The sequence below is a fragment of the Stegostoma tigrinum genome, unplaced genomic scaffold (genome assembly GCF_030684315.1).
Source record: "Stegostoma tigrinum isolate sSteTig4 unplaced genomic scaffold, sSteTig4.hap1 scaffold_63, whole genome shotgun sequence".
NCBI classification, from domain to species: domain Eukaryota; kingdom Metazoa; phylum Chordata; class Chondrichthyes; order Orectolobiformes; family Stegostomatidae; genus Stegostoma; species Stegostoma tigrinum.
The window spans coordinates 520,229-536,175 of record NW_026728568.1 but is presented as its reverse complement, the minus strand read 5'-3'; the positions used below and the strand labels follow the sequence as shown (position 1 = coordinate 536,175).

General features: G+C 46.1%; 1 protein-coding gene and 1 long non-coding RNA gene across 12 annotated transcripts in view; both read left to right on the top strand.

Moving 5' to 3' along the window:
- Positions 1-7,364, top strand: part of LOC132209042 (dystrophin-related protein 2-like) — a 150,392-nt gene extending 143,028 nt beyond the window's left edge. For 3 of the 6 annotated variants that reach the window (XR_009445120.1, XR_009445125.1, XR_009445124.1), the window contains 2 exons: positions 2,506-2,585; positions 6,918-7,031. Coding sequence is in view for 1 of the 6 variants with exons in the window: in XM_059644255.1 (XP_059500238.1) it covers positions 6,918-7,040 (123 nt within the window). In the remaining 5 variants the exon portion in view is untranslated. Of the gene's footprint in view, positions 1-2,505; positions 2,586-6,917 lie in introns of all 6 variants that reach the window. The other 3 variants (XR_009445123.1, XR_009445121.1, XM_059644255.1) reach the window with 3 other exon arrangements.
- A 3,584-nt stretch (positions 7,365-10,948) lies between these two features.
- Positions 10,949-15,947, top strand: part of LOC132209045 (uncharacterized) — a 268,219-nt gene continuing 263,220 nt past the window's right edge. For 2 of the 6 annotated variants that reach the window (XR_009445139.1, XR_009445138.1), the window contains exon 1: positions 10,949-12,548. This is a non-coding gene — a long non-coding RNA (uncharacterized LOC132209045). Of the gene's footprint in view, positions 12,549-14,106; positions 15,472-15,947 lie in introns of those variants that run through there. The other 4 variants (XR_009445140.1, XR_009445141.1, XR_009445136.1 and 1 more) reach the window with 3 other exon arrangements.

Below are 15,947 nucleotides of genomic sequence, written 5' to 3'. Positions count from 1 at the left end.
GTCAGTGGTGAGTGGAGTTCCACAGGGCTCTGTCCTTGGGCCTCTACTGTTTGTAATTTTTATTAATGACTTGGACGAGGGGATTGAAGGATGGGTCAGCAAGTTTGCAGACGACACCAAGGTCGGCGGTGTCGTTGACAGTGTAGAGGGCTGTTGTAGGCTGCAGCGGGACATTGACAGGATGCAGAGATGGGCTGAGAGGTGGCAGATGGAGTTCAACCTGGATAAATGCGAGGTGATGCATTTTGGAAGGTCGAATTTGAAAGCTGAGTACAGGATTAAGGATAGGATTCTTGGCAGCGTGGAGGAACAGAGGGATCTTGGTGTGCAGATACATAGATCCCTTAAAATGGCCACCCAAGTGGACAGGGTTGTTAAGAAAGCATATGGTGTTTTGGCTTTCATTAACAGGGGGATTGAGTTTAAGAGTCGTGAGATCTTGTTGCAGCTCTATAAAACTTTGGTTAGACCGCACTTGGAATACTGCATCCAGTTCTGGGCGCCCTATTATAGGAAAGATGTGGATGCTTTGGAGAGGGTTCAGAGGAGGTTTACCAGGATGCTGCCTGGACTGGAGGGCTTATCTTATGAAGAGAGGTTGACTGAGCTCGGTCTCTTTTCATTGGAGAAAAGGAGGAGGAGAGGGGACCTAATTGAGGTATACAAGATAATGAGAGGCATAGATAGAGTTGATAGCCAGAGACTATTTCCCAGGGCAGAAATGGCTAGCACGAGGGGTCATAGTTTTAAGCTGTTTGGAGGAAAGTATAGAGGGGATGTCAGAGGCAGGTTCTTTACGCAGAGAGTTGTGGGAGCATGGAATGCGTTGCCAGCAGCAGTTGTGGAAGCAAGGTCATTGGGGTCATTTGAGAGACTGCTGGACATGTATATGGTCACAGAAATTTGAGGGTGCATACATGAGGATCAATGGTCGGCACAACATTGTGGGCTGAAGGGCCTGTTCTGTGCTGTACTGTTCTATGTTCTATGTTCTATGTTCTATGTTCTACTTGCCTCTCCACCTATCGAAATGTCATCTGCAAACTTAGCAACAACCCCCTGTGGACAACAATACCATTAGTTCCTTTGTCCAGATTGCTAATGTATAACGTGAATGGCTGTAGTCTGAACTCTGATGACTGTGGAACTCCTGTAGTTGCTGGCTGCCATCCTGCAAAAGACCCTTTTATTGCCACTCTCTGCATTCTGCCAGTTAGCCGATCCTCTATCCATGCCAGTACCTACTCCCTAACACCATAAGCTCATTTTTTTTATTTTGAAGCGTCCTGTGTGGCACCTTGTCAAAGGCTTTCTGAAAATCCAAACAGATAAAGTTCAATGGCTCTCTTTTGTTTTTACTCACTGGTTACATTCTCAAAGAATCTAACAGAGACCTTCCCTTGACAAAGTTGTGTTTTCTCAGCCCAATTTAACATGTAGTTCCAAGTATTACCATGTCCTTCCAAGTACTCTCCGATCTCATCCTTAATAATGGATTCTAAAATCTGACCTAATGACAGGCTAACAGGTTTTTCTCGTCTTTTAATTTCTTGTCTTTTGCCTCCCTCCATTTTAAACAGGGGTGTTATATTTGCCATTTTGTACTCCTTTGGGACCCACCCTGACTCCAGTAATTCCTGAAAGATCATCAATACCTGCATGGTCTTCTTACTTATCTCCTTCAGAACTCTGGGGGGCAGTCCATCTGGTCCATGTAATTTACCATCTTCTCGGAATTATAGAATTCCTACAGAGCGGAAAGAGGCCATTGGGTCTGCACCATCTCCGTCAAGAACATCCCACCAAGACCCAGCCCTGTACTGTGTCCCGGCAAGCTCACATTTGCCATGGCTGATCCACCTTGCCTGCACATCTTTGGACTGTGGATGGAAATCAGAGCACCTGGCGGAGACCCGTGCGGACATGGGGAGAATGTACAAATTCCACACAGACCCTTCAGCTTCCCCTGTACCTTCTCCTTAGTGATGGCCACCGCACTCACTTCTGCTTCAGACTCCCTTAAAGTTCTACTACTGGTGCCTTCCAACCTGAAGACTGATGCAAAATACTTGTTCAGTTCCTCTGCCATTTCTTTGTTCCCCAACACTACTTATTTGGCCCCTCTTGAAATTTTCTTTGGATTTACAGGGGTGTTTTACGATAACAATATCTACTTTATTGTGTTGACAAATGGATTGTTGAGATGATCACAGAAACAATAAGCAAAATTCATCAGTACTCTCAATTAACAATCATATATATATTAATATCACAATCAATGCATTTCCATCAGGTAAGCACGTAACTGGATCTTTCTAACCCGGCAGTTTTCACTTTTCATTTCTCAGATTTCACTCTCAGACAGAACAGTTGATGTAGTCACACTGTTCGTTAAAAATAGCATCCACTGTATTTTTCCCCATGTTGTAGCTCGTGGATTTGTGTAACCTTCATGTATAGAATCTGTGTTCGTTTTCAAGGAATTTATTACTTTCGTGATTTCAGGTGTTACATTCAGAAGGGTACCATGCTGCAATTCGAGCCTGCTGTTTCCAGAGTAATCCCAATGTGGAAGATTTTAAAAAGTATGTAAATTTCCCTAATTTACCTGTCTTTTAGATCCAAACTGATGAAGACCACGGTCCAGGTTTCTGTTCTTAACAAGAATGCCTATTTATTGCAAATGCATGGATTCTCACTACAGACAGATATTTACAAAGATTGGACACATATATGTACAAATTAAAACTGTAAGGCCCCTGTAAACTCATCTTCCTGCAGACAAACTTCGAGGGGAGAAGGATAAAACATGGATATTATAGGTGGAAAAAAATTCTAAGTCAGCTGTTCAGTGGTCCCTGTTCACAGGATTTGCGAAGATGATCTTGAGGATATAAAACAAATGAATAAATATCCCAGATTGACTTATTATCTATTAAAACCTGTGTTGATGATATGGCATTGCTATGATCATAAAGTAGAACATTGTCCAAGTTCCTGTGAGCATTACCGTAGTTTTCATTTGTATTCTCCATGTCGGGAACATAGTTAATTTGTACTTTACTGACTAAGTGACCTTTGCTCATCTACAGTTCAGTTGCAAACAGGCAATATTTTATTATTCTAATTTCGTAACTTTGGTTTGGAATTTTGTCATGGGAAATGTATTTCACTTATGCTCCTCTGCGTAATTGTAGCCAATCCTCCATTGGCAAAGAAGCACACAACTACAGCAGTTAATAAAAGAAAGAACTGCATTTATGTAGCATATTTTATGGTCTCCGGTATAAAAAGTACTTTATAGGCAGCTAAACTACTTTTGAAATGTCGTCACTGATGTAGCATAAGAAAACATGTCGTATTTAAAATAGTCAGAAGTAAAGAAAATGAAATAATAAAGAAATAGTAAATAGTAAAATGAATATGAAATTATGAATGTAAAGAAATATAAAATCTTCAGCCCCTTGCGAGTGGAGACATAGAATCAGGAGATGCAGAGTCAGTATGGAGCCTACCAGGGAGGAGGCAATTCTGGATCTGGTGTTGGGCAACGAACTGGATTTGATCAGGGACCTCGAAGTAAGGAAGCCATTAGAGGTAGTGATGATAATATGATAAGTTTTAATCAGCAATTTGAGACGGAGAAGGGAGAATCGGAAGTGTCAGTATTGTAGTTGAACAAAGGGAACTATGGAGCGATGAGGGAGGAGCTGTCTAAAGTTCAATGGTTCAATACCGTAGCAGGGATGGCAGTGGAACAACAATGGCAGGTATTTCTGGATATAATGCACAAGGTGTAGGATCAGTTCATTCCAAAGAGCAAGAAAGATCCTAAGGGGAGGCAGGGACGGCCATGGCTGACGAGGGAAGTTAAGGACTCTATAAAGATAAAAGAGAAGTATAACATAGCAAAGATGAGTGGGAAGCCGGAGGACTGGGAAGGTTTTCAAGAGCAAAAGAAGTTGACTAAAAAGGCAATACGCAGAGAAAAAAATGAGGTACAAAGGAAAACTGACCAAAAATATTAAGGAGGATAGTAAGGATAACAAAGTGTGGAGCTGGATGAACACAGCAGGCCAAGCAGCATCTCAGGAGCACAAAAGCTGATGTTTCGGGCCTCGATGAAGGGTCTAGGCCCGAAACATCAGCTTTTGTGCTCCTGAGATGCTGCTTGGCCTGCTGTGTTCATCCAGCTCCACACTTTGTTATCTTGGATTCTTCAGCATCTGCAGTTCCCATTATCAAGGAGGATAGAAAAAGGTATGTGAAAAAAAAATGGTTAAGACTAGAATTGGGCCCTTGAAGACAGAAAAGAGTGAATTTATTATGGGGATCAAGGAAATAGCAGAAGAGTTGAATAGGTACTTTGGATCTGTCTTCACTAGGGAAGACACAAGCAATCTCCCAGATGTAATGGTGGCTGAAGGACGTAGGGTAATGGATGAACTGAAGGGTATTTATATTCATCAGGAAATGGTGTTGGGTCTGAAGGCTGCTAAGTCCCCGGTACCTGATGGTCTGCATCCCAGGGGACTTAAGGAGGTGGCTCTAGAAATCGTGAACGGATTGGTAATCATTTTCCCATGTTCTACAGATTCAGGATCAGTTCCTGCAGGTTGGAGGGTGGCTAATGTTGTCCCACTTTTCAAGAAAGGAGGGAGAGACAAAACAGGAAATTATAGACCGGTTAGCCTGACGTCAGTGGTGGGAACGATGCTGGAGTGAATTATAAAAGATGAAATTACAACTCATTTGGATAGCCGTAACAGGATAGGTCAGAGCCAGCATGGATTTACGAAGGGGAAATTGCGCTTGACTAATCTTCTGGAATTTTTTGAGGATGTAACTGTGAAGATGGACAAGCGAGAACCAGTGGATGGAGTGGACCAGGACTTTCAGAAAGCCTTTGATAAATTTCCACAGAGGAGATTAGTGAGCAAAATTAGGGCACATGTTATTGGGGGCAAAATACTGAGTTGGATTGAAAATTGGCTGTCTGACAGGAAGCAGAGAGTAGTGATAAACGGGTCCCTTTGGGAATGGCAGGCGGTGACCAGTGGGGTACCACAAGGTTCGGTGCTGGGACTGCAGCTGTTTACAATATACATTAATGATATAGATGAAGGCACTAAAAGTAATATTAGCAGATTTGTCAATGACACAAAGCTGGGCGGCAGTGTGAAATGTGAGGAGGATGTTATGAGAATACAGGGTGACTTGGACAGGCGAGGTGAGTGGACGGATGCATGGCAGATGCAGTTTAATGTGGACAAATGTGTGGTTATCCACCTTGGTGGAAAGAACAGGAAGGCAGATAACTATCAAAATGGAGTCAAGTTAGGTAAAGGGGAAGTACAACGAGATCTAGGTGTTCTTGTACAGAAGTCAATGAAAACAAGCACGCAGGTACAGCAGGCAGTGAAGAAAGCTCATGGCATGCTGGCATTCATAACAAGAGGAATTGAGTATCGGAGCAAAGAGGTCCTTCTGCAGCTGTACAGGGCCCTGGCTTACAAGGATGAGAGGGGGTCTGATTGAGATGTATAAGATTATTAAAGGATTGGACACTCTGGAGGCAGGAACCATGTTTCCGCTGACGGGTGAGTCCAGAACCAGAGGACACAGTTTAAAAATAAGGAGTAGGGCATTTAGAACAGAGTTGAGAAAAAAACTTCTTCACCCAGAGAGCGGTGGATGTATGGAATGCTCAGCCCCAGAAGGCAATAGAGGCACAAGTCTCTGGATCGTTTCAAGAAAGAGATGGATAGAGCTCTTAAAGATAATGGAATCAAGGGTTATGGGGATAAGGCAAGAACAGGATACTGATTGTGGATGATCAGCCATGATTATAATGAATGGTGGTGCTGGCTCGAAGGGCTGAATGGCCTACTTCTGCACCTGTTGTCTACTGTAAAAGTTAATTGTATAAGATTGATTCAGACGGTCCCATATTTCTGGTGTTGGCAGCTTGTTCAGATAGGGAAAAGAACATGGTTGATCTTGATGAAGGGCCTAGGCCCGAAACGTCAGCTTTTGTGCTCCTGAGATGCTGCTTGGCCTGCTGTGTTCATCCAGCCTCACATTTTATTATCTTGGAATCTCCAGCATCTGCAGTTCCCATTATCTCTGGTTGATCTTGATTCTGCTCCTGTTTGTGACACAGTAGCCTCTTCGAGCAACAATTCTTGAATGTTGATGGGACATTGAAACGCAGGTAGATTATCGTGATCACTTGTTGAAAATGGATAGCAGCCAGTAGTTCTCTTTGCTCTCAACCAGTGACCAGTAGGCAATGGTCAAACAGTACGTAACCCAGAGGCCACAAGCCCCCCTGAGACATGATGTCAGTTGAGTCTCGTGAATAACTACCCGCTCATGGACTGTCTGCCGATAAAGCATGGTATTAAATCTCACATACACTGCTCTCTACCATTTTAATCGAAGTATTTATCACTCGTTGTATAGAAACAGATCACACAAACTGAAATGGCATATGCGCAAATACCAACATAGAAGTTCTATATAGTAGCATTTTGTTTAAAGTTGTATTTATAAAATGAAAGGGTGAAATATTAATTTTCACAAATCATATTAAGGTGCTATAGAAATCTATGGAAGTGAGAAATTTGTTTTTTGATTCAATACATGTCTGACAAATGACAATTCAAAGAGATCTTTGTTTTAGCTCGAGTGGGTCGCGGAATCGTCCTCATTAGGGGCATTTAAGTGACTATTAGACAGGCATATGGATGGTAATATAAGATAGGGGTGGAGGTTTGATAGACCTGAGGTTTCGGGTAAAAGTTCGGCACAACATCGTGGGCTGAAGGGCCTGTACTGTTCGATGTTCTATGTATCTTATGCTGTATTCAAATCAGTAAAGTGAGTCAGTGACATTCTGCAATTTCCTTTTCCAGGGGTTGGAGTCGAAGAATCAGAGTGCTTTCTTTGAAAATTGTCTTGATCTGTCCATCCAAGCGTCAACTGGAGGAAAAATACAAGTGTCAGTACTAAATCTATCATTGCTGATACACTTGTAAACTGTAGGTTTAACTGGAGGTAAACTTTGTTTAATAAACTAGCACACTCAATAAACTGACAAAAATTACATACCAGATGTTTACTGTCTTCTCATAATCTCTGTGATGTCTGGTGAGGGTGCAAGTGAGAAGGCTCTCTGCCAGTAAGTTTTAGTTCACGCAAAGTTGCATCATTACTGAAGTTATTTATGCTGTAAATGAAGGAGAACAGTGATGTGTATATCCTGTGCATTATGTTCCTATTATCGAGTGTGTGTTTTTTGTGTGTGTGGACCTATTGATCAACTGGAATTTTTGATTATTCAGCACATTCCTGGGACCACAGGTGCTGTTTAACAAAAGGTTTGCTGTATTAGTATATTTCTGTATTTAGTCACTGCCACGATGAGTGTTAAATCATAACTTGGTCTGTGCAGAATGTGCACAGTGCATTCCTGCAAGATAAATGATGCGCTACATATGTATGATGCTATTGTTTCTCAAAGACACTAGCCTCAGCAGCTGTTTTTGTTCCCAATCATGTTTTCATCATTAGAATACTGGGAAAAATATTCAGAAGTGTGGTATGACTCTACTGCTCACTTGCAGCAGTGATAACACTTAATGTGAGGTCATGTTTTTGCCCATTTGTTGTTCTGTTGGTCAGCAATGTAACTCACAAACTAATGGGCATATTTCATTGAAAACTGATACATATGAGTATGGTCCAAGGAAGAACTGATTAGTTCTTGACAGATCTAGATTTATTTCTCTATTTTCTAAAGCATCTGTTAAAATTGGTAGGAACGGCAAATGATCATCTTTCTGGAATATTGTTGATTGATTTAGAATGTTGTGGATTGTGTCAGCCCTGATAGTAGAATTTGTCATAACTATCAAAATATGAGCAGATTTTTGAGAGCAGATTATCAAATTGGCCTGAAGCTTTCTCAGTGAGATGGAAGCTTTTAATAAAAGGATTTATTTTGTCGGCCTTGCATTTACAAAGAATCAGTCAAGTGGAGAAATGCCTCAAAGAAAAGCTGTGTAATTATAGACTCATGGATGTTTGGTGCACAGGAGGAGGCCGTGCGGTCCGTAGTTCCTGCACTGCTCAACAAAGCTCTGTCTACATTGAACTCACATGGCATTGATTTCCGTTTTGATTGTTTGGCCCATAGCCCTGGAGCCTACGGCAACACAAGTGAACATCTAAATACTGCTTAAATATTCAGACACTTTCTGAATCAGTCACACTTTCAGTCAGTGAGCTCAGGACTCCCACCACACTGGGAAAATAGGTTCTCCTCAGCTCCCCTCTTAGCTTTCTACCTGTGAACTTCAATCTGTGCCCCCTGTTTATTGACATGTCTACGAATGGAAAAAGCAACTTCCAGTTAACCTTTCCATGTCCTTCAAAATCTTAAACACCTTCACCATGTCCCCTAGTCTGCTCCAATCTTGGCATCGGTCAGATGGGCAGGTCAGTGGCGGATTGATGTAGCCTGAAGAAGGAATAAGATGAGAGTACTTAACGTGGCAAAGCCTGTCGTGCCCGATGGAGGTCAGCAATGGCAGTCAGCAGTGAAGTCCACCGGCAAGGATGGGCGGGCCCTAGCCCAACGCAGGGGAATACAAACCGTCACGGGGGAAGCCTCGTTCAGAGTGTCTGCAAATTCGTGGCTTAAGAAAGGACTGTAATGTTTGACTTGTTAAACTTTTGTTTTTATTTTTCTACTGTTATACTAAGAAGACTGTCGTGCTGAACTTTTTAACTTATTCATTTATTTTTCTAACATAGAACGTGGAACGGTACAGCGCAGTACAGGCCCTTCGGCCCACGATGTTGTATCAAACTTTTACCCTCATCCTAAGGTCTATCTAACCTCCACCCCTACCTTATATTGTCATCCATTTGCTTGTCTAATAGCCAATTAAATGCCCCTAATGAGGCTGACTTCACTACCCTCTCCGGCATTGCATTCCACTCCCCTACGACTCTGAGTAAAGAAGGATGGATACCTTTTCTACTTCTGCAACTAAAATTTCGTACCAAGGTACTTTGTCCCTGAGATGACACCGTCTGAGGTGACATTGTACTCTTGTACCGTGTATTGAATACATGTGATAATAAAACCTAAATCTAAATCTAATGCATAGCAGGACACTGGGAAGCTTAGAGGAGAAAAGGGATGCTGGGGTGCTTGTTCATAAATTCCTGAAGGGGTCAGGACAGGCTAGTAAGGGTTGTTACAAAGACATATGGGACATCTCCCTTTATCAGTCGTGGCGTAGATTCTAAGAATGGGGAGGTCACTTTGGAGCTGTTTAAAAGTTTGTTTCGGCCACAGCTGGAGTCGTGTGTGGCGTTTTGGTCACCACCCATTAGGCCTTGTTAGCCCTCCAGAGTTCGTTAGCCCACATTTTTCCTGGTTGAGTTCCAATTGCTGTGCCCAGCTGACCAGTCAGTTGATCTCCTCCTGAAGTTTATTCATCCTGTCTGTCAACCAATTTTAGATCCAGTGTGCCACTTTGCCTTTGATCCCATGGCTGTTATTTACATGACCATTCCACCGATATCCTCCTCACTGAATTAGTGATTTGCTAGCGACACGGTCATACACTCTGTGTTTAAGCTGAAATGATGAATCTCATTGACAAATTTCAAGGTCCCTTGTGGCAAGCCCTGCACAACCCCACTCAAAGCAAACATCCTGTCAGATAGATATCTCTCTACCGTCAATCACCCTGTGCTCTCTGCCTCAGCCAGTTTTGGCTCCAGTGTGCCTCTTTGCCTTTGATCCCGTTGACTGCTGTTTTCTTGATCACTCTGCCAAGGGGGGCTTTACTAAGTCCACATCAAATGCATAAGCTCATCAACACTCCAACATCTCCTCAAAAAAGGATCAAATTTCTGAAATGTGACCTCATCTTAACAAATCCATACTGACTATCCCTGATTAATTCATGCAAGTACATTCTACCCCTAAGAATGCCTCTTTGTAGCTTCTCCAGTGCTGAGATTATTCTGACTGGCCATAAATTTCTTGGTCTGTTCCTCTCTCCGTTTGTTCATAGTAGGACAACGTTAATAGTCCCTAGAGTCAGTAATTAAGAAAGCGCATGTAATGTCGTTTATCTCAAGAGGGTTGGAATATAAAAGCAGCAATGTGCCTCTGAGGCTTTATAAGGCTCTCGTTAGGCCCCATTTAGAATACTGTGTCCAATTTTGGGCCCCATGCTTCAGGAAGGACATTCTAGCCCTGGAGCGTGTCCAGCGTAGATTCACATGGATGATCCCTGGAATGGTAGGTTTAGCGTATGATGAACGGCTGAGGATCCTGGGATTGTACTCATTAAAGTTTAGAAGGTCGAGGGGAGATCTAATAGAAACTTACAAGATAATGAATGGTTTAGAAGGGGTGGACGCTCGGAAGTTGTTTCCGTTAGGAGGGGAGACGAGGACCCGTGGGCACAGACTTAAAATTAGAGGGGGTAAATTTAAAACTGAAATGAGACAACATTTCTTCAGCCAGAGAGTGGTGGGCTTGTGGAATTCATTGCCGCAGAGTGCATGGAGGCCGGGTTGTTGGATGCCTTCAAGGCAGAGATCGACAAATTCTTGATCTCAAAAGGAATCAAGGGCTGCGGGGAGAGTGCAGGGAAGTGGTGTTGAAATGCCCATCATCCATGATTTAAATGGCGGAGTGGACTTCATGGGCCGAATGGCCCAACTTCGACTTGTATCTTGTGGTCTTAAGGGGCTGGACATGAAGCCATTAGAGGTGAGTGTAGGTGGGGAGGGAGGGAGGGGATAGGTCACTCTGGGGAGGACGAACAGGTCAAGGGGGTGGGAGGAGCTTCATAGGTAGGGAATGGGGCTTGGCTTGAGCTGGGAGGAGCAGATGGGTAAGAGGAAGAACAGATTAGGGAGGTGGGGACGAGATGGGCTAGTTTTGGGATGCAGTGGTGGGAGTGGAGATTTTGAAGCTTGTGAAATCCACATTGATAGCATTGGGCTGCAGAGTTCCCAAGGCTCAGTTAAGGAAGGACAACAAACATTGATCAGTCAGTCATACATCCAGCAAGAAAACTTTATTTTTTTAAAAAAATAGGATGCATCTGTTAATCAAGTGGCAAAGCATTATCGAGTTTTGAGAAGATTTGTAGCTCAGGGTTCAGGTTCTGGATGTAAGATTGCTCAATGAGCTGGAAGGTTAGTTTTCAGATGATTCGTCACCATTCCAGGTAAAATCATCAGTGAGCCTCCGGTGAAGCGCTGGAGTTCGGTCCCGCTTTCTCTTCAAGTGTTTCGGTTTCCTTGGGTTGGTGATGTCATTTCCTGTTCTTTCTCTCAGAGGATGGGAGATGGATTTGGAGCCAATGTGTCCTCCCTGGTGTAGTTTGTGTATGGAATGAACTGCCAGAGGCTATTATACTCACAGTATTTAAAAGTCACCTGCATGGACACATGAATAGGAAGGGTCTGGAGGGATATGGGCAACATGCTGGCAAATGGAACTAGTCAGTTACGATATCTGGTCGGCCTGAAGGGTTTGTTTCCCTGCTGTACAACTCTGCGACTCTGTCTCTTTGTCTCCCCCTCCCCCTCTCTCATTTGCTCCAGACCCACCCCCCACCACACACACAATCTCTGTCTCTCCATCTCTGTGTGTGTGCGCCTCACTCTCTGTCTGTCTGTGTCTCTCTCTCTCTCGCTGTGCACTTCTCTGTCTCTCTCCTTCTCTTTCACTGTCTCTTTGGTCTTTGTGTGTGTGTGCCCCTCTCTGTCTCTGCCTCCCTCTGTATGTGCTTCTGCCTTTCTCTCTCTCCGTCGACCCCCCACCCACTCTGCGCCGCCCCTCCCCCCGCCTTTTCCTCCATCTCTCTTACTCTCTAGCCGAGCCTCTCCACCCGCTCAGCAGGGAGCGTTGTGAGTTTCTTTCGAACAAAGTTTAAAGATCTCTGTTTGAACCCAACCCATCCGCAATCAGACTGCATTTCTAATCCCCCCCCCCTCTCTCTCTCTCTCTCTCTCTCTCTCTCTCTCTCTCTCACACACACACACACACACACACTGTCTCTTTCTCCCTTTCAGTCAATCCCCTTCCTCTCCTGGTCCTACTCACGCCTTTTCCCACCCCCCGACTCTGCCTCGGCGATGAGTCCGCTGTCTGGATCCCTTTACCCAGGAGTGGGCTGAGGACCCAGCGGTTCGGCAGCGGGGATCTTCGCACCACGCTCCTGGACCCCTACAACCTCCTGTTCTCCAGCGGCCTCCAGCATGACCACCGGGCTAGGAGCAGGCATCCGGGCTGCCGGAGCGCTCGCTGCTCAGTGGCTCAGCCCTGCGCCGCCTTTGCCGGGAGCGGGGATCCGAGGTGGGAGAAGGCCTCTTCGCCCGGCTCCTGGGCACAGCTACCTGCCTGAACAGCTGCCTGGCACCGAGCCTGCGCTCCCCGAGCACCCGGCCGCGGGTCCGCGACGCCTTCCGGGGCTGAGTAGCCGAAAACTATCTCCTACTGCAAGGTGAGAGCGGGGTTTGGGGTGAAGGGAGGACTGGGGACATGAGCACGGTCCCTGTTTCACATCCTGCGCCGCTCCTATCACAAGGCGAGGGGTTGGGAATGTATGTTTTGGGGGTGAGAATAGCCCTCCTCGGGTGAGGGAAGGCTGGGGACATTGGGAGGGTGTCTATTATACAGCCCTGCGCGGGTTTCCGTAGCCGAACAGCCTACTGCTCTCGTACTACAAGGTAAAGGGAAGGAGGGGGTTGGAATGGGGTGGGGTTTCGAGGATAGCCGTCCTGGAAGTGAGAGGACATGGTGAGAGTCACTATTGTACAGCCCAGTGACTGAATGGCTTACAGCTACTGCAAAAGGGTCGGTTTAGGAGAGGGGTGTTGTAGGGAGGTTTGGGGTCACGGGCAGAGCTGCTTTCTGCAGCTGAACAGCTACTGCCACAAGATGAGATGGGAGAAGGTGTTTTCGGAGTGAGGGGATGCTCCCTCACCCCGCCGCTGTGGGAAGTAGGATCTTTATCGCACAGCACTCCGACGACAAGGTGGGAAGGCAGGAGGGGCTCCTGGGGATGAGGGAAGGACAGAACCAGGGTCAGTATAAGGTTAGGGGCTGAACAGACCCCTTCCAGGGGCTATGGGGAGCTCTTGATGCCCTGCACCAAGCGACCAGCCGAGATCGACCCGCAGCTCTCCGACTACAAGGGGACCCTGTCTCAGAGGCTGGAGCATTTCTAGCCGGAGCTCTGAGGGAAAGGGTCATCGCATCCAAAACGTTATCTCGGTACTTTTTCTTCACAGATGCTGAGCATTTTCAGCAACTTGTGTTTGCATTTCTACCCGGAGGTGGGTTTGTGGAGAGACACCATGGGAAGGGAATGGGTGTGGGGTTTGATGGGGCAGTCACAGAGACTGTCGAGAGAGAGAGAGAGGCAACCCCTGTGTCAGGGTTTGGAAAATCTCCGGCAGTGCTTCATTTCTCTCTCAGCCGAAGGCGCTGCGTGCTTTGGTTTCCTTTGCTCTTGTACTCTCTCCCCCTGTGAATAAAGCCAGAGTGAGAGAGAGAGAGTTTGTGGTGGGAGAGAGAAAAGGGACAGAAAGATGGAAATAAAGGAACATGACAAGGGAGTGAAATTAGGGCCAGCAGAGGTGAGAGAGGGGGAGAGAATCAGAGTGAGGGAGGAAGAGTGATAAAACACAAACAAAAGAGAATGGGAGGTAACGAGGTGTTCATGAGCATGAAACAGCAGGACATGCAGCATCAGAGGCCAGGGAAGCTGATGTCAGCCTGTCTGCTGTGTTCATCTCCCTTCCTCTGTTCCCCCCCTCCTCCTGCCCCTTTGCCCCCCTCCTGCTGCCCCTTTGCCCCCCCGCCCCCTCATCCTCCTGCCCCTTTGCCCCCACTCCTCCTCCTGCCCCTTTGCCCCCCCTCCTCCTCCTGCCCCTTTGCCCCCCCTCCTCCTCCTGCCCCTTTGCCCCCCCTCCTCCTCCTGCCCCTTTGCCCCCCTCCTCCTCCTGCCCCTTTGCCCCCCTCCTCCTCCTGCCCCTTTGCCCCCCTCCTCCTCCTGCCCCTTTGCCCCCCCTTCCTCTTGCTCCCTCCATTCATCCATTCCTTCTTCCAGTCAGTCCTCGCTCCCTCCCTCCCTCGCTCCCTCCCACCAGCCATCCATTCCTCCCTCCCTCGCTCCCTCTAGTCAGTCAAAACAACTAAGAAAATTACAGCACAGGAACAGGTCCTTCAGCCCTCCAAGCCTGCGCCGATCAAGATCCTCTGTCTCACCTGTCACCTATTTTCTCACGGTCTGTGTCCATTTGCTCCCTGCCCATCCACGTGCCTGTCCAAATATATCTTAAAAGACGCTAACGTGTCTGCGTCTCCCACCTCCGCTGGCAACACGTTCCAGGTGCCCACCAACCTCTGTGTAAAGAACTTTCCATGCATATGTCCCTTAAACTTTGCTCCTCTCACTTTGAACTCATGACCCCTCGTAATTGAGTCCTCCACTCTGGGGGTAAAAAGCTTTTTGCTGTTCACCCTGTCTATACCCTCATGATTTTGTGGACCTCAATCAGGTCCCCCCCAATCTCCATCTTTCTCATGAAAATAATCCTAGTCTACTCAACCTCTCTTCATGGCGAGCACCCTCCATACAAGGCAGCATCCTGGTGAACCTCCTCTGCACCCTCTCCAAAGCATCCACATCCTTTTGGTAATGTGGCGACTGGAACTGTGCACAGTAGTCCAAATGTGGCCAAACCAAAGTCCGATACAACTGCAACATGACCTTGGCAAGTCTTGTACTCAATACCCCATCCAATGAAGGAAAGTATGCCATATGCCTTCGAGACCACCCTATTGACCTGCGTTGTCACCTTCAGGGAACAATGGACCTGAACACCCAGATCTCTCTGTTCATCAATTTTCCCCAAGACTTTTCCATTTACTGTATAGTTCGTCCTTGAATTTGATCTTCCAAAATGCATCACCCTGCATTTGCCCGGATTGAACTCCATCTGCCATTTATCTGCCCAACTCTCCAGTCTACCTATGTTCTGCTGTAACCTCTGATAGTCCCCTTCACTATCGGCTTCTCCATTCCTCCCTTGTAGTGCGATTAGGCAAGACTAAGGAGGCATAGAATGGGTTAGCAAAATGCAGGGCAATGGGGACAATTGAATTGTGGAGCTGGTTTAAGGAGCAGATATTGCGTGTCCTTGATAGGTACGTCCCTGTCAGGCAGGGAGGAAGCGATCAGCTAAGGGAACCGTGGTTTACTAAAAAAATTGTATCTCTTGTTAAGCAGAAGAGGGAGGCTGATGTGACGATGAGACCAGATGGTTCACATGAGGTGATGGAGAGCTACAGATTAGTTAGGAAGGATTTAAAGAGAGAGTTAAGAAGAGCAAGGAGGGTACACGAGCAGACACTGGCAGGTAAATAAAGGAGACCCCGAAAGCTTTCGATAGGTATGTGAGGAATAAGAGGATGACTTGGGTAGGCATAGGGCCAGTCAAAGACAGAAGTGGGAAGTTGTGTGTGGACGCTGTGGAGATTGGAGAGGTGCTAAATTAATGTTTCTCATCTGTTTTCACTGAGGGACAGGAGAATATTGTAGAGGAGGTGACTGAGTTAGAGGCTACTAGAATTGAAAGGGTTAAGGTTAGTAAGGAGGAAGTGTCATCAATTCCACAACGTGTGACGGTAGGTAAAGCCCCTGGGCCTGATAGGATTTTTCCGAGGATTGTCTGGGATGCTAGGGAGGAGGTGGTGGAGCCTTTGGCCTTGATCTTGGAGTCCTCATTATCTACAGGTTTCGTACCAGAGGAGTGGAGGATTGCAAATGTTGTGCCCTTGTTCAAGAGGGGCAGTAGGAATGACCCAGGCAATTATAGACCTGTGAGCCTTAGGT